The sequence below is a fragment of the Procambarus clarkii genome, chromosome 16 (genome assembly GCF_040958095.1).
Source record: "Procambarus clarkii isolate CNS0578487 chromosome 16, FALCON_Pclarkii_2.0, whole genome shotgun sequence".
Taxonomy (NCBI): domain Eukaryota; kingdom Metazoa; phylum Arthropoda; class Malacostraca; order Decapoda; family Cambaridae; genus Procambarus; species Procambarus clarkii.
In genome coordinates, this window is record NC_091165.1 from 41,103,115 (window position 1) to 41,121,832 (window position 18,718).

Genomic DNA, 18,718 nt, shown 5'->3' on the forward strand with positions numbered 1-18,718 from the left:
GAAGTATGTTGACCAGACCACACACTAGAAGTTGAAGGGACGACGACGTTTCGGTCCGTCCTGGACCATTCTCAAGTCGATTGAAAATGACAAACTAGAGTTTGTCAGCGTCCCATATGCTGCCGTTGGTACTCTGTTGTGTGAGTTGAACTGTATCATGCAAACTGCATGTACTATCAAGGAGAACTTAGAGTTTGTCCAGGTCCTCCTTCAACTTCCTACATTCCTCTTCTGTTTTTACATTCCTCGTCAGCTGTTTGTCACCTGCAAACATTGCCATGCCCGAGCTTACTGCCTCGGGAAGGTCGTTCACGAGAATAAACAAGAGGAGTGGTCCCAGGACCGAGCCTTGTGGGACACCACTTGTTATGTTCCTCCAGTCTGTAACCTCAGTTCTGTGACTGTTGTCTGTCTGTCCTTCGGGTACTCCCTAGTTCAGGTTGTCCCAGTTATCCAGCCTACTGTGCTCAAGGCTGTGGAGGGAATGAAGGGGAAGAGGGAATGGGTGGAAAGGAGGAGAATGAGTAAACTTAAAAGCGAGGAATGAACATGAAAATGAGGCGATGGAAGATAAAGAGATGACAGATATGGAAAATATAAAGTACGAAGTGGAGGAAGTAGAATGATGGAATGGTGGATTAAGAGGAGACTTGAAAACACACAGAGAAGGAAATATAAAAAAATGAATAATAACACAAAGAAGAAAGAAAATTAGAAAGATAATGAGGAAAGTGAAGTGTTGGATGGTTAATGGCATGACAGAGCACTCCATTATTTATGAGGGATGATCCCCTCATGTATGAGAGAGGGACTTCCACCATACACGAGAGAGAACCTCCTCATGAATGAGAGGACCACATCATGTAGGAGGAAGGACCACATCATGTAGGAGGAAGGACCACATCATGTAGAAGGAAGGACCACATCATGTAGGAGGAAGGACCACATCATGTAGTAGGAAGGACCACATCATGTAGGAGGAAGGACCACATCATGTGGGAGGAAGGACCACATCATGTAGGAGGAAGGACCACATCATGTAGGAGGAAGGACCACATCATGTAGGAGGAAGGACCACATCATGTAGGAGGAAGGACCACATCATGTAGGAGGAAGGACCACATCATGTAGGAGGAAGGACCACATCATGTAGGAGGAAGGACCACATCATGTAGGAGGAAGGACCACATCATGTAGGAGGAAGGACCACATCATGTAGGAGGAAGGACCACCTCTTGCATGAGAGAAGACGCATCATGCGTGACAGAAAACCTTCTCATATATGTTAGAGAACTACTCCTTCTATGAGTGAGAACCTCCTCATGTTGGAAGAAAATACCTCACCTCACACTCACACCTCATGAGCGTGAGAACATGTTGCCCCGGGTGAGTTGACGAGTTGATGGGTGAGTTGACGAGTTGATGGGTGAGTTGACGAGTTGATGGTGAGTTGACGAGTTGATGGATGAGTTAACGAGTTGATGGATGAGTTGACGAGTTGATGGTGAGTTGACGAGTTGATGGGTGAGTGGTTGACGAGTTGATGGTGAGTTGACGAGCAGATGGGTCAGTTGACAAGTAGATGGGTGAGTGGTTGACGAGTTGATGGTGAGTTGACAAGTAGATGGGTGAGTTGACGAGTTGATGGTGAGTTGACGAGCAGATGGGTGAGTTGACAAGTAGATGGGTGAGTGGTTGACGAGTTGATGGTGAGTTGACAAGTAGATGGGTGAGTTGACGAGTTGATAGTGAGTTGACAAGTAGATGGGTGAGTTGACGAGCAGATGGGTGAGTTGACGAGCAGATGGGTGAGTTGACGAGTTGATGGTGAGTTGACAAGTAGATGGGTGAGTTGACGAGTTGATGGGTGAGTTGACAAGTAGATGGGTGAGTTGACGAGTTGATGGTGAGTTGACAAGAAGATGGTGAGTTGACGAGTTGATGGTGAGTTGACGAGTTGATGGTGAGTAGGCGAGTTAATGGGTGAGTTGACGAGTTGATGGGTGAGTTGACGAGTTGATGGTGAGTTGACGAGTTGATGGTGAGTTGACGAGTTGATGGGTGAGTTGACGAGTTGATGGTGAGTTGACAAGAAGATGGTGAGTTGACAAGTAGATGTGTGAGTTGACGAGCAGATGGGTGAGTTGACGAGTTGATGGTGAGTTGACGAGTAGATAGATGAGTAAGTTAATGAAAGAATGAAGATACATAACAATCAATAACGAAAAAGATAACACAATTAGGAGAAAGAGGCAGAACACATTGAAAAGATATAACAGACAACAGACGAAGAGTCACAATAACATGACTGAAGACACGATAACCAAACAGCACCTCAGAAGACCGAGAAACCCCAACGTTTCGGTCCATTGTGGACCATTTATCATGTCGTGTGATAACGGTCCAAAACGGACCGAAACGTCGTCGCTTTTCCATCATCTGAGTTATGCTTTGGTCATTAATAGACCGCATACTGATCCTTGACCTCGTTTCTGTCTGAAAATGTCGTAACCAGCGGCGTCTCTACATAGCAAGTAGAGTATCTTTATATATCTTAGATATAAACTATCAGAGCAGGTCAAGGCTCTCCGCCCAACCTCTACTCTCTCAGTACCACACAGGTGGACGGGAGATGACCAGCAGGCAGCCTGTCCCCGTTCATGTGCGACGAGAAATGAAGAGGAATGAGACTTTTTAACCATAAGGCGATTTTGAAGAAAATGTTAAGATTGTAGGAAGATGAAGAGAAAATGACAAATGTGGAGAACACAGAGAATAGAGGAGAGAACACAGGATGACAGGAAGAACGTGACAGTCACCAAGACTGAACAATACCATGACAGTCACCAGGACTGAACAGTACCGTGACAGTCACCAGGACTGAACAGTACCGTGACAGTCACCATGACTGAACAATACCGTGACAGTCACCAGGACTGAACAGTACCGTGACAGTCACCATGACTGAACAATACCGTGACAGTCACCAGGACTGAACAATCCCGTGACAGTCACCAGGACTGAACAATACCGTGACAGTCACCAGGACTGAACAGTACCGTGACAGTCACCAGGACTGAACAATCCCGTGACAGTCACCAGGACTGAACAATACCGTGACAGTCACCAGGACTGAACAATACCGTGACAGTCACCAGGACTGAACAATACCGTGACAGTCACCAGGACTGAACAATACCGTGACAGTCACCAGGACTGAACAATACCGTGACAGTCACCAGGACTGAACAATCCCGTGTTAGTCACCAGGACTGAACAATACCGTGACAGTCACCAGGACTGAACAATACCGTGACAGTCACCAGGACTGAACAATCCCGTGTTAGTCACCAGGACTGAACAATACCGTGACAGTCACCAGGACTGAACAATACCGTGACAGTCACCAGGACTGAACAATACCGTGACAGTCACCAGGACTGAACAATACCGTGACAGTCACCAGGACTGAACAATACCGTGACAGTCACCAGGACTGAACAATACCGTGACAGTCACCAGGACTGAACAATACCGTGACAGTCACCAGGACTGAACAATACCGTGACAGTCACCAAGACTGAACAATACCGTGACAGTCATCAGGACTGAACAGTACCGTGACAGTCACCAGGACTGAACAATACCGTGACAGTCACCAGGACTGAACAATACCGTGACAGTCACCAGGACTGAACAATACCGTGACAGTCACCAGGACTGAACAATACCGTGACAGTCACCAGGACTGAACAATACCGTGACAGTCACCAAGACTGAACAATACCGTGACAGTCATCAGGACTGAACAGTTCCGTGACAGTCACCAGGACTGAACAGTACCGTGACAGTCACCAGGACTGAACAATACCGTGACAGTCATCAGGACTGAACAGTACCGTGACAGTCACCAGGACTGAACAGTACCGTGACAGTCACCAGGACTGAACAATACCGTGACAGTCACCAAGACTGAACAATACCGTGACAGTCATCAGGACTGAACAGTACCGTGACAGTCACCAGGACTGAACAGTACCGTGACAGTCACCAGGACTGAACAATACCATGACAGTCACCAGGACTGAACAGTACCGTGACAGTCACCAAGACTGAACAATACCGTGACAGTCACCAGGACTGAACAGTACCGTGACAGTCACCAGGACTGAACAGTACCGTGACAGTCACCAGGACTGAACAATACCATGACAGTCACCAGGACTGAACAGTACCGTGACAGTCACCAGGACTGAACAATACCATGACAGTCACCAGGACTGAACAGTACCGTGACAGTCACCAGGACGGAACAATACCATGACAGTCACCAGGACTGAACAGTACCGTGACAGTCACCAAGCACAAACTAGGGAATTAATCAGTAAGAACGAGCAATAAGCCGGAATTAAGGTCTTAAATGAAAAACAAAAAACATTCGAATTAAAAACAACATTAAAAAGAATGAAGAGCATTGCTTTAGGAAGAAAGCGAAGGATTAATAGAGATAAAGAAGAATCACTAGAGATAAAGAACAGGATTATATAGGATAATCCCTTTAGATACGAATTGATAAACTTAGACTCGGGCTGATTCAATTCCTTCCTTCGTCTAAATATCATTACATTGACAAGAATTCAATCCACTTTCCAGTTTGAATGTGTCAGTTTGATTCTCTCTTCTTGAAGTCAAAACTGACTAGGATTCATATGATGTTGTTCATCCCACTCTAAAACATTACTACCCTAACTACTGACGTTTCTAGTAACATGTATAGAAATAGACTAGAAATGGAGGCTAGACTAGTTACGGCTAGGCCTAACTCAACTTTCCAGGGCGAATTGTGATTAGGTGGTTGGGCTAGATCTGTATGTCCGTCTTTAAATAGGATTTGCTCCTATTCCGATAACCTAAACTGTCCTCTTAAATAATTCATGCTATTTTGACGGAAAAATCTTCATCGTTATAATATCATGCACTGTGAATCTTAGCGGCTCGCTAAATAGACGGGTTGCTACTTGTTCCAAGTGTTGGTCCATCGCTTAGGTTAGGTTAGGTTAGGTTAGGTTAGGTTAGGTTAAATTAGGTTAGGTTAGGTTAGGTTAGGTTAGGTTAGGTTAGGTTAGGTTAAATTAGGTTAGGTTAGGTTAGGTTCGGGCAATTTTGTTAATATTTTTATGACGTTGTGGAAACTCGAGATGGCAGATTTTTGTAATATTATTATTATTAACACATTTAGGTACATCTGCATTTGTGCAGCTGCCCTAGACTATATGAAGGGGAGTACAGTGTCTCAAAAAGCTAGCTACGTGATGCTAAAATCCCTATGACACAGGATGGTTAGTCATACAGAGGCATGTGACAATAGTCTGCAATGGCAAATTCTGGGTGCATTATGAGGATATCTTCAAGAACACGCGAGTTAATAAAGTAATTGCAAAGCTCCAGGTACCTCATGCCAACTGGTCTGAAAGGTCTAATAACTGGGCATTCAGTGATGTAGTGTGGGAGATCATGCCGCAGTTCCTGCTCACAGAGTTTACTCCTGGAGTGCTCAGGATTGGGAGACCCGTCACCTGTAGCCACCTGCCACAGGTAACGGTAACCCAACCTGATCCTGACAACCACTGTGTCGCACAGTCTAGTCCACGTTCTGTGCTGCCCATAAACATAGGTTTCAGATCTGAACAAATCATAGATTTTTATACTAGTACTTTCAGGTCGTTGGGAGTCAGAAATTTCTCTCCTATCAGACCTGAGTGTTTGGAACAATATAATTTTATTAGCAGAGATGGGGATACCTAGATCTAATTCAACTTCATCTTTGTTACACGCTAAATTGGCTGCAATGTCTGTGTCATTATGATGGGTGGTAGTGTTTTACACCTACCTAACCACAGTAAACAATATGTTTATAAAATATTCCCTTTATGTTTCTTGGTAGATGTGTCAGTCAGATACACTGTAAGATTTAGGGAAGGTTGACATCTGTCAATCTGGAAAATCCTTGCCTAAATGTGTTGGTCAAGATCAGTATAGTGATGAGTCAGGGATTGTATTGAATGCATTGTTGGGGTCACCTACGTGATATTGACCACCCTGTAGACTGTAGTAATGACAACTTCAGCTTGTAGAACAGGTTTAATTATTGAGATATAATGGAATATTGCCTAATTAGATGTAGTGATAATACGTTTAAAATGAGCCGTGGGTTGTATCAAATTTAACGCGTTTTTGGTGAAAAGAATTGTTTCTAAGGTTGTGGAACAACATGTTTTGACTTATTCCTTGACGGGAAGGGAATTATCAGGAGAAAGCGCCAAGTCATATAGCATTGGGAAGGGGTCAGGATAAGGATTTGGAATGGGACGGTGGGAAGGAATGGTGCCCAACCACTTGGACCGTCGGGGATTGAACGCCGACCTGCATGAAGCGAGGCCGTCTCTCTACCGTCCAGTAACACAATGAGAGATATATTGCGTTACTTTATTTAAATTAATTTCTTGTAAAGTTTTAATTTATCCTCAACAACTAGATGGCGCCACGATCTCTCATCTCATGGACGTAGGCTAGTCGGGGTCGGTTACATAAGAACAAAGGTAACTGCAGAATGCCTATTGGCCGATACGAGGCAGCTCCTATTTATAACCACCCAATCCCACTCATATACATGTCCAACCCTCGCTTGAAACAATCAAGGGACCCCACCTACACCAAGTTACGCGGTAATTGGTTCTACAATTCAACAACCCTGTTACCGATCCAGTATTTACCCAGGTCCCTCCCAAATCCAAACTCATCCTAAATCTAAACTAATTAGAGAAAGGATAGGTCCATTAAAGTCTGAGACAGGTCAGATAACTGATAATGACGAAGAGATGAGTAGTATTTTTAATAAATATTTTATCTCTGTATTTACTAAAGAACTTAACTCTATGCCTTCAGCCGAACAAGTCTATGTGGGTGGGGACGAGGACAGGTTGACTAGTCTAACAGTTACCAGGGAGGATGTTATTAAACAAATAGTGAAACTCAAGCCAAACAAATCCCCAGGGCAGGACGAAGTGTTTGCCAGGGTGCTTAAAGAATGCAACGAGGAGCTTTGCTACCCACTGTCTACCATATTTAATAAATAATTAGAGTCGGGCAGAGTGCCAGAGTCGTGGAAGGTTGCTAATGTGGTACCAGTTTTCAAGAAAGGAGATAAATCACTTTTATCAAACTATCGGCCAATTAGCTTAACGTCTTTGTGGGGAAAGTTACTTGAATCGATAATTGCAAATACCATTTGTCTTCATCTTCAAAAGCATAAATTAATAAATAATTCAAGACATGGTTTAACTATTGACCGTTCATGTTTTGGTATGACCTTAACGGGACCAACAGGTTCTGTTGCTCCTGTTAAGAGAAGGTCGGCCAGTATAGTGAACACCCGCATGAAACCTGTGAAAAGTAGCAGAGTCTCTAGATTTATTGGAATATAAATGGAAATGTTTATTGTTTAAGATTAGAAAAGGGAAGAGAGAGAAGGAAGAGAGGAAAAGAAGGGAGATGCAGGGAGGGTAGAGAGATAGGGGTTAGGGGAGAGGGCAGAGTGGGCAAACAGGTACAAAATGAGACGGAATAGAAGAGGGGGATGGAAAATGAAGAGGGACAGAGGGATATGGGACTAGGTGGAGGAAAGGATGAAGGAGTAGGGAAGATGAAAGAGGAGAAGGGCAGGAAAGTTGGGAGGTCTTTATGTCTGTTTTGTTGAGGTTGTGGGCCCAGAGGCTTGGGGATAGCCCCAACAAACTTTTCAAAATGACTGGTCTTGCTCCTGGGCTGGTCATAGTGGGTCTGGGTCAGTCATTGTCCGCCTCTCCTCCTCCTCTTTGAATGCAATAGCAAATGATTCAAATTTCTCTTCACGCTAAATAACAGATTTTTATTTTCATTAAGAATACTCTAGACTCTAGATTATACATAAAGGATATTCATAGAATATTCTTAGAGAAAATAATAATGTAGATTCTAGAGTATTATTTTATCTATGAATGAAAACACTTTAATGAAAATGGTTTTATGAGTAAAGGGAAGGTGGTGAAGGGTAGGGTAGGTGGTGAAGGGTAGGGAAGGTGGTGAAGGGTAGGGAAGGTGGTGAAGGGTAGGGAAGGTGGTGAAGGGTAGGGAAGGTGGTGAAGGGTAGGGAAGGTGGTGAAGGGTAGGGAAGGTGGTGAAGGGTAGGGAAGGTGGTGAAGGGTAGGGTAGGTGGTGAAGGGTAGGGAAGGTGGTGAAGGGTAGGGAAGGTGGTGAAGGGTAGGGTAGGTGGTGAAGGGTAGGGGAGGTGGTGAAGGGTAGGGAAGGTGGTGAAGGGTAGGGAAGGTGGTGAAGGGAAGGGAAGGTGGTGAAGGGTAGGGAAGGTGGTGAAGGGTAGGGTAGGTGGTGAAGGGTAGGGAAGGTGGTGAAGGGTAGGGAAGGTGGTGAAGGGTACGGAAGGTGGTGAAGGGTAGGGGAGGTGGTGAAGGGTAGGGAAGGTGGTGAAGGGTAGGGAAGGTGGTGAAGGGTAGGGAAGGTGGTGAAGGGTAGGGTAGGTGGTGAAGGGTAGGGAAGGTGGTGAAGGGTAGGGAAGGTGGTGAAGGGTAGGGAAGGTGGTGAAGGGTACGGAAGGTGGTGAAGGGTAGGGTAGGTGGTGAAGGGTAGGGAAGGTGGTGAAGGGTAGGGAAGGTGGTGAAGGGTACGGAAGGTGGTGAAGGGTAGGGTAGGTGGTGAAGGGTAGGGAAGGTGGTGAAGGGTAGGGAAGGTGGTGAAGGGTAGGGAAGGTGGTGAAGGGTAGGGTAGGTGGTGAAGGGTAGGGTAGGTGGTGAAGAGTAGGGTAGGTGGTGAAGGGTAGGGAAGGTGGTGAAGGGTACGGAAGGTGGTGAAGGGTAGGGTAGGTGGTGAAGGGTAGGGAAGGTGGTGAAGGGTAGGGTAGGTGGTGAAGGGTAGGGTAGGTGGTGAAGGGTAGGGTAGGTGGTGAAGGGTAGGGAAGGTGGTGAAGGGTAGGGAAGGTGGTGAAGGGTAGGGAAGGTGGTGAAGGGTAGGGAAGGTGGTGAAGGGTAGGGAAGGTGGTGAAGGGTAGGGTAGGTGGTGAAGGGTAGGGGAGGTGGTGAAGGGTAGGGAAGGTGGTGAAGGGTAGGGAAGGTGGTGAAGGGTAGGGTAGGTGGTGAAGGGTAGGGGAGGTGGTGAAGGGTAGGGAAGGTGGTGAAGGGTAGGGAAGGTGGTGAAGGGTAGGGAAGGTTCAAGGTCCTTTTATTATTAATGCTTAAGTCATTTTTGAACTTCTATTCATTATTCATGCTCCTGTCACTATTCACTCCTCTGTCACTCACTGTACTTATTCATCAACCCATTCACGCTTGAGATCTCTAGAGATCATATGAAAACACGTGTTTCTTAACCATTCAGTTTTGGCACTATTCTATTTTTCCAGTCCAACCACTTGGTGTGGACGGTAGAGGGACGGTCTCACTTCACTCAGGTCGACGTTCAATCCCCGACCGTCCTAGTGGTTGGGCACCATTCCCTTCCCACCGTCCCATCTCAAATCCTTATCCTGACCCCTTCCCAGTGCTATATAGTCGTATTGATTTAGCGCTTTCCCCTGATAATTCCCTCCCTCTATTTATTTCCCTTCCACTCCCCCCCCCCTTCCCCTCCATCCCAGTAGTCATTGATACCTTGTTGACAATGGGCCGGCCGTCAGCTGTGCTGGAGGTGAATGAACACTCCCGCCACGTGCGTTTGTTTACTACAAGGGATCAGCTGGTTGTGCTCGTACCTGGATACTATCACTCATTCTGACATTATATTTAAGCTATGCGGTGTTGCCTTTCTGGTCACGTGTCTGTCTGCTCTCTCTCTCTCTCTCTCTCTCTCTCTCTCTCTCTCTCTCTCTCTCTCTCTCTCTCTCTCTCTCTCTCTCTCTCTCTCTCTCTCTCTCTCTCTCTCGCGACATTCTTTTCATATTCTCTATTTCTTTCTCTCACCTATTTTCTGCGTCTCTGTTTATAACCGCCCATCTCTCTCTACGTGTCTCTTCCTCCCTGTCTCTCACCTTCCCTCCTCTCTGAGTATTCTCTCACTTCCCAAGCTCCTCAAGTTCAGACATAAACCTAACACAGTCTCGTGTTTGAAGTCAAGCGACGTAACATTGTATTGTACTGAAGCCTTCTCTCAGGAACCTGTACATTAGTTGATTGACACTTGAGAGGCGGGACCAAAGAGCCAGAGCTCAACCCCTGCAAGCACAACTAGGTGAGTACTAGCTTGATCTCTCCTGAGCTTGCTGTCTGCTAGCTACCTAAGCTAGTTTGTAGCTGTAGTGTCACCTAGGTCAGCTAGAGACCAACTAGCCACCTAGATCAGTTTAGAGATGATCTTGAGATGATTTTGAGATGATTTCCGGGCTTAGTGTCCCCGCGGCCCGGTCCTCGGCCAGGCCTCCACTTCCAGGAAGCAGCGCGTAGCAGCTGTCTAACTCCCAGGTACCTATTTACTGCTAGGTAGCAGGTCGCATCAGGGTGAATGAAACATTTAGCCCATTTGTCTCCGCCTCCACCGGGGATCGAACCCGGAACCTCAGGACTACGAATCCGAAGCGCTGTCCACCCAGCTGTCAGGAGCCACTAAAGCCTACTAGCCTACTAGCCTACGAGCCTACTAGCCTACTAGCCTACTAGCCTACGAGCCTACTAGCCTACGAGAATACTAGCCTACTAGCCTACTAGCCTACGAGCCTACTAGCCTACGAGCATACTAGCCTACGAGCCTACGAGCCTACGAGCCTACGAGCCTACGAGCCTACTAGCCTACGAGCCTACTAGCCTACGAGCCTACTAGCCTACGAGCCTACGAGCCTACGAACCTACTAGCCTACGAGCCTACTAGCCTACGAACCTACGAGCCTACTAGCCTACTACCCTACTAGCCTACTAGCCTACGAGCCTACTAGCCTACTAGCCTACTATCCTCCGAGCCTACTAGCCTACGAGCCTACTAGCCTACTAGCCTACGAGCCTACTAGCCTACTACCCTACTAGCCTACTAGCCTACGAGCCTACTAGCCTACGAGCCTACTAGCCTACGAGCCTACGAGCCTACTAGCCTACGAGCCTACTAGCCTACGAGCCTACGAGCCTACTAGCCTACGAGCCTACTAGCCTACGAGCCTACTAGCCTACGAGCCTACTAGCCTACGAGCCTACTAGCCTACCAACCTACGAGCCTACTAGCCTACTAGCCTACTAGCCTACGAGCCTACTAGCCTACGAGCCTACGAGCCTACTAGCCTACTAGCCTACGAGCCTACTAGCCTACGAGCCTACTAGCCTACGAGCTTACTAGCCTACGAGCCTACTAGCCTACTAGCCTACGAGCCTATTAGTTCACGAGCCTACTAGTCTACTAGCCTACTAGCCTACGAGCCTACTAGCTATTTAGATAAGTTTGAAGTCTTGCCATCTATGTCAGCTGTGGCACTGTTGATCACAGTGCCCAGTGTGGAGGCTGGCAGCGATCTTGGTCTCTTTTGTCAACAAAGTTTTGCCTGAAAACTGAAACTGTTGTCTAATGGGTCACTTCAGTTATAATTAGTTATGGATTAATGAAGAACTGACCGCGCGGGCCACCATATCCCTGCTCTACTCTCACGGCCTGAGAGAGTAGAGCAAGGATGTGGTAGAGCGAGGTCGGTCTTGCTCTACTCTCACGGTCTCTCCTGCAATTACAGGAGCAGCTGTTATCTTTTCACTGGAATGTTCAGTTGTTCATTTGTGGACTAACATAAACAGCACATGAACACCAAACCTAATCTAACCTGACCTGACCTGACCTAACCTAACCTGACCTGACCTGACCTAACCTGACCTAACCTAACCTAACCTGACCTAACCTGACCTAACCTAACCTGACCTAACCTAACCTGACCTAACCTAACCTGACCTAACCTAACCTGACCTAACCTAACCTAACCGGACCTAACCTAACCTGAGCTAACCTAACCTAACCTGACCTGACCTAACCTAACCTAACCTGACCTGACCTGACCTGACCTAACCTGACCTGACCTGACCTGACCTGACCTAACCTAACCTGACCAAACTTGACTAAACCAGACCAAACCTGACCTAACCTAACCTAACCTAACCTGACCTGACCTGACCTGACCTAACCTGACCTAACCTGACCTAACCTGACCTAACCTAACCTAACTTAACGTTACCTACGCCTGACTATACACAGAACTTTATTATATAATAATATTATATATGAGAACAAACCTGTTTTTGATAAACAATACCTGAAAATTAATGAGTGCGTCTTGAGGGGGATGGCCGCCGCTTTAACGAGCCTAGCCTGTGGATGGTTTGATGTAATGACGATCAATGGTGCGGTGGTCACGGTACTGTGTACGTTTAGGGTGATCCTAGACGGCATGGGGTTCGAATCCTGGCCGGGTCAAAGAGTTCTTAGGGATATATATATATATAAATATATATATATATATATATATATATATATATATATATATATATATATATATATATATATATATATATATATATATATATATATATATATATATATATATATATATATATATATGCGAACAAGCCTGAATGTATATGCGAACAAGCCTGAATATGATAGCAGGCGGACATTCCGCCTGCTATCATAACATCGTGTCAGTAAGGCGGACAGCCCGCCTGCTATCATAACATCGTGTCAGTAAGGCAGACAGCCAGCCTGCTATCATAACGTCGTGTCAGTAAGGCGGACAGCCCGCCTGCTATCGTAACATTGTGTCAGCAAGGCGGACAGTCCGCCTGCTATCATAACATCGTGTCAGCGAAGCGGACAGCCCGCCTGCTATCGTAACATCGTGTCAGCGAGACGGACAGCCCGCCTGCTATCGTAACATCGTGTCAGCGAGACGGACAGCCCGCCTGCTATCTCGGTTTTTGCTATATGTTTTATCTTTCTACAATTTTTCTTTCTCCAGTTTGCCTCCATCTTCGGTACATAAAATAAATTTACAGTTACCTAATTGCTGAATGTTTTAGTGAGCTGAGAGAGACACAGGTGTTGTGGTGGTGAGCTGAGAGAGACACAGGTGTTGTGGTGGTGAGCTGAGAGAGACACAGGTGTTGTGGTGGTGAGCTGAGAGAGACACAGGTGTTGTGGTGGTGAGCTGAGAGAGACACGGGTGTTGTGGTGGTGAGCTGAGAGAGACAGGTGTTGTGGTGGTGAGCTGAGAGAGACACAGGTGTTGTGGTGGTGAGCTGAGAGAGACAGGTGTTGTGGTGGTGAGCTGAGAGAGACAGGTGTTGTGGTGGTGAGCTGAGAGAGACACAGGTGTTGTGGTGGTGAGCTGAGAGAGACACGGGTGTTGTGGTGGTGAGCTGAGAGAGACAGGTGTTGTGGTGGTGAGCTGAGAGAGACACAGGTGTTGTGGTGGTGAGCTGAGAGAGACAGGTGTTGTGGTGGTGAGCTGAGAGAGACAGGTGTTGTGGTGGTGAGCTGAGAGAGACACGGGTGTTGTGGTGGTGAGCTGAGAGAGACAGGTGTTGTGGTGGTGAGCTGAGAGAGACACGGGTGTTGTGGTGGTGAGCTGAGAGAGACAGGTGTTGTGGTGGTGAGCTGAGAGAGACAGGTGTTGTGGTGGTGAGCTGAGAGAGACACGGGTGTTGTGGTGGTGAGCTGAGAGAGACACGGGTGTTGTGGTGGTGAGCTGAGAGAGACACGGGTGTTGTGGTGGTGAGCTGAGAGAGACAGGTGTTGTGGTGGTGAGCTGAGAGAGACACAGGTGTTGTTGTAGTGAGCTGAGAGAGACAGGTGTTGTTGTAGTGAGCTGAGAGAGACACGGGTGTTGTGGTGGTGAGCTGAGAGAGACACGGGTGTTGTGGTGGTGAGCTGAGAGAGACAGGTGTTGTGGTGGTGAGCTGAGAGAGACAGGTGTTGTGGTGGTGAGCTGAGAGAGACAGGTGTTGTGGTGGTGAGCTGAGAGAGACACGGGTGTTGTGGTGGTGAGATGAGAGAGACAGGTGTTGTGGTGGTGAGCTGAGAGAGACAGGTGTTGTGGTGGTGAGCTGAGAGAGACAGGTGTTGTGGTGGTGAGCTGAGAGAGACAGGTGTTGTGGTGGTGAGCTGAGAGAGACAGGTGTTGTGGTGGTGAGCTGAGAGAGACAGGTGTTGTGGTGGTGAGCTGAGAGAGACAGGTGTTGTGGTGGTGAGCTGAGAGAGACAGGTGTTGTGGTGGTGAGCTGAGAGAGACACGGGTGTTGTGGTGGTGAGCTGAGGAGAGACACGGGTGTTGGTGGTGGTGAGCTGAGAGAGACACGTGTGTTGTGGTGGTGAGCTGAGAGAGACACCGGGTGTTGTGGTGGTGAGCTGAGAGGGACAGGTGTTGTGGTGGTGAGCTGAGAGAGACACGGGTGTTGTGGTGGGTGAGCTGAGAGAGACACAGGTGTTGTGGTGGTGAGCTGAGAGAGACACGGGTGTTGTGGTGGTGAGCTGAGAGAGGACCACGGTGTTGTGGTGGTGAGCTGAGAGAGACACGGGTGTTGTGGTGGTGAGCTGAGAGAGACACGGGTGTTGTGGTGGTGAGCTGAGAGAGACAGGGTGTTGTGGTGGTGAGCTGAGAGAGACACGGGTGTTGTGGTGGTGAGCTGAGAGAGACACGGGTGTTTGTGGTGGTGAGCTGAGAGAGACACGGGTGTTGTGGTGGTGAGCTGAGAGAGACAGGTGTTGTGGTGGTGAGCTGAGAGAGACAGGTGTTGTGGTGGTGAGCTGAGAGAGACACAGGTGTTGTGGTGGTGAGCTGAGAGAGACAGGTGTTGTGGTGGTGAGCTGAGAGAGACAGGTGTTGTGGTGGTGAGCTGAGAGAGACCAGGTGTTGTGGTGGGTGAGCTGAGAGAGACACGGGTGTTGTGGTGGTGAGCTGAGAGAGACAGGTGTTGTGGTGGTGAGCTGAGAGAGACCAGGTGTTGTGGTGGTGAGCTGAGAGAGACAGGTGTTGTGGTGGTGAGCTGAGAGAGACAGGTGTTGTGGTGGTGAGCTGAGAGAGGACACGGTGTTGTGGTGGTGAGCTGAGAGAGACAGGTGTTGTGGTGGTGAGCTGAGAGAGACACGGGTGTTGTGGTGGTGAGCTGAGAGAGACACGGTGTTGTGGTGGTGAGCTGAGAGAGACAGGTGTTGTGGTGGTGAGCTGAGAGAGACACGGGTGTTGTGGTGGTGAGCTGAGAGAGACACGGGTGTTGTGGTGGTGAGCTGAGAGAGACACGGGTGTTGTGGTGGTGAGCTGAGAGAGACACGGGTGTTGTGGTGGTGAGCTGAGAGAGACACAGGTGTTGTTGTGTAGTGAGCTGAGAGAGACGGTGTTGTTGTAGTGAGCTGAGAGAGACACGGGTGTTGTGGTGGTGAGCTGAGAGAGACACGGGTGTTTGTGGGTGGTGAGCTGAGAGAGACAGGTGTTGTGGTGGTGAGCTGAGAGAGACAGGTGGTGTGGTGGTGAGGCTGAGAGAGACAGGTTTGTGGTGGTGAGCTGAGAGAGACACGGGTGTTGTGGTGGTGAGCTGAGAGAGACAGGTGTTGTGGTGGTGAGCTGAGAGAGACAGGTGTTGTGGTGGTGAGCTGAGAGAGACAGGTGTTGTGGTGGTGAGCTGAGAGAGACAGGTGTTGTCGTGGTGAGCTGAGAGAGACAGGTGTTGTGGTGGTGAGCTGAGAGAGACAGGTGTTGTGGTGGTGAGCTGAGAGAGACAGGTGTTGTGGTGGTGAGCTGAGAGAGACACGGGTGTTGTGGTGGTGAGCTGAGAGAGACACGGGTGTTGTGGTGGTGAGCTGAGAGAGACACGGGTGTTGTGGTGGTGAGCTGAGAGAGACACGGGTGTTGTGGTGGTGAGCTGAGAGGGACAGGTGTTGTGGTGGTGAGCTGAGAGAGACACGGGTGTTGTGGTGGTGAGCTGAGAGAGACACAGGTGTTGTGGTGGTGAGCTGAGAGAGACACGGGTGTTGTGGTGGTGAGCTGAGAGAGACACAGGTGTTGTGGTGGTGAGCTGAGAGAGACACGGGTGTTGTGGTGGTGAGCTGAGAGAGACACGGGTGTTGTGGTGGTGAGCTGAGAGAGACACGGGTGTTGTGGTGGTGAGCTGAGAGAGACACGGGTGTTGTGGTGGTGAGCTGAGAGAGACACGGGTGTTGTGGTGGTGAGCTGAGAGAGACACGGGTGTTGTGGTGGTGAGCTGAGAGAGACACAGGTGTTGCGGTGGTGAGCTGAGAGAGACACGGGTGTTGTGGTGGTGAGCTGAGAGAGACACGGGTGTTGTGGTGGTGAGCTGAGAGAGACACAGGTGTTGTGGTGGTGAGCTGAGAGAGACACGGGTGTTGTGGTGGTGAGCTGAGAGAGACACAGGTGTTGTTGTAGTGAGCTGAGAGAGACACGGGTGTTGTGGTGGTGAGCTGAGAGAGACACGGGTGTTGTGGTGGTGAGCTGAGAGAGACACGGGTGTTGTGTTGGTGAGCTGAGAGAGACACAGGTGTTGTGTTGGTGAGCTGAGAGAGAGACAGGTGTTTTGGTGGTGAGCTGAGAGAGAGACAGGTGTTGTTGTAGTGAGCTGAGAGAGAGACAGGTGTTGTTGTAGTGAGCTGAGAGAGAGACAGGTGTTGTTGTAGTGAGCTGAGAGAGACAGGTGTTGTGTTGGTGAGCTGAGAGAGAGACATGTGTTGTTGTAGTGAGCTGAGACACAGGTGTTGTGGTGGTGAGCTGAGAGACACAGGTGTTATTGTGGTGAGCTGAGAGAGACACAGGTGTGGTGGTGAGCTGAGACAGACAGGTGTTGTAGTGAGCTGAGAGACAAGTGTTGTGGTGCAGCCGTGTCTGAGTGTGTGGATTGCCTTTTGTGTGTGATGAGAGCAGGTATTGTGCCGGCTGGCACCCGGAGCCCCGGGCCTCCTGGCACACAACCGCCTCCACAACAACTGGTCCTCACAACTCACACCCCTCACAACTCACGCCCCTCACAACCTCTCCACGTAAACCATGGAAAAATACTTCATCAACTCGACCAAAATACATTCATCTAAACCTTTCCAAATCCGCTGGCTTTATGAGGACAGGCTGGCTTTATGAGGACGGGCTGGCTTTATGAGGATATGAGGACGGGCTGCCTCTATGAGGACGGGCTGCCTCTATGAGGACGGGCTGCCTCTATGAGGACGGGCTGCCTCTATGAGGACGGGCTGCCTCTATGAGGACGGGCTGCCTCTATGAGGACGGGCTGCCTCTATGAGGACGGGCTGCCACTATGAGGACGGGCTGCCTCTATGAGGACGGGCTGCCTCTATGAGGACGGGCTGCCACTATGAGGACGGGCTGCCTCTATGAGGATATGAGGACGGGCTGCCACTATGAGGACGGGCTGCCACTATGAGGACGGGCTGCCTCTATGAGGACGGGCTATCTTTATTCATGTTTATGAACGTGCTGTGAAAACACTATTTAACTTTTATCCAACAGAGCATCACTTCATGAAGACATATGTGGGAAGAGCATTAAGGTGTACAGTAAAGGTCATTACGAATGCGAGTTTTGAGCCGGCTGCAGCTTGGACGACCTTGACCATCAGCAGGCTTCCTGTCCCTGTTGGTATGGAGTCGTGAATCAGACCCTGGGATTGGTTGTCTTGTGAGCCATTTTCAGACGCCTTGCATTCTGAGTGGCCAGCTTATGGCCCTGATTGGGGGGCAGTTGGAGGTTAATGACTGTGTCTCTGACTGTCGTTCCTGACCTGTAGTGACCCCCGAGGTCCCCAGAGACCCCCGAGGACTCCAGAGACCCCCGAGGTCTCCAGAGACCCCCCGAGGTCTCCAGAGACCCCCGAGGTCTCTAGAGACCCCCCGAGGTCTCCAGAGACCCCCGAGGTCTCCAGAGACCCCCCGAGGTCTCCAGAGACCCCCGAGGTCTCCAGAGACCCCCCGAGGTCTCCAGAGACCCCCCGAGGTCTCCAGAGACCCCCCGAGGTCTCCAGAGACCCCCCGAGGTCTCCAGAGACCCCCCGAGGTCTCCAGAGACCTCCGAGGTCTCCAGAGACCCCCGAGGTCTCCAGAGACCCCCGAGGTCTCCAGAGACCCCCCGAGGTCTCCAGAGACCCCGAGGTCTCCAGAGACCTGGGGCAGGCGACCCTCTGGCGGAGAACGACTCTACGGGCTAGTTTTGAAAGGAACTTTTAAGATTATTAAAAGTTCCTTTCAAAAAAGGAACAGTAGATGTTAAAAGTAAGTAGATATTATTACAGCAGAGAACGTCACTCACGTCTCTGGGAACGTCATTCAAATAGCAAGTAGTTTCAGTAGTTACACTTCTATTGCAGCTTTGACGAGCCTCCACGTCCTCTTGTAGCACAAACCCCAAAAATATTTTAATATATAATTTTTTTTTAATTTTTAAATTTTGCCCCTAGGGGCGAGTTTATTGGGCAGCGCCACTCATATACATATACATCATATATGAATAAGAATAAAAAAATTATATGTATATATAATACTCACTCAGTGTCTTGAGGAGATATTTATCAACTAAGATGTTTATGGAAATGTAATGTTTAGCACAATTAGCTCGAGGATGACAAAGAGTATTAAAGTAGCGTGACGTAAGCGCTATGGAAGACATTAATAAGGATCATTTTCCAATGATTAATTTATC

The 18,718-nt window shown here is 48.6% G+C and overlaps 1 protein-coding gene across 1 annotated transcript; it reads left to right on the forward strand.

Annotated features, from left to right (window-relative positions):
• The first annotated feature begins 563 nt into the window (after positions 1–563).
• LOC123760200 (swi5-dependent recombination DNA repair protein 1 homolog) lies at positions 564–18,246 on the forward strand. The gene is made up of 2 exons (XM_069325678.1): positions 564–601; positions 17,811–18,246. The coding sequence occupies exons 1-2, from the start codon at positions 564–566 to the stop codon at positions 18,244–18,246; spliced, it is 474 nt and encodes a 157-aa protein (XP_069181779.1).
• Positions 18,247–18,718: the final 472 nt, after the last annotated feature.

Excerpts from the sequence above, each read along its gene's own strand:
- LOC123760200 (XM_069325678.1), top strand. The coding sequence starts at position 564 with ATGGAAGATAAAGAGATGACAGATATGGAAAATATAAA. Across the intron at positions 602-17,810 it reads ACAGATATGGAAAATATAAA|TGACCCCCGAGGTCCCCAGA; the intron begins GTACGAAGTGGA and ends CCTGACCTGTAG.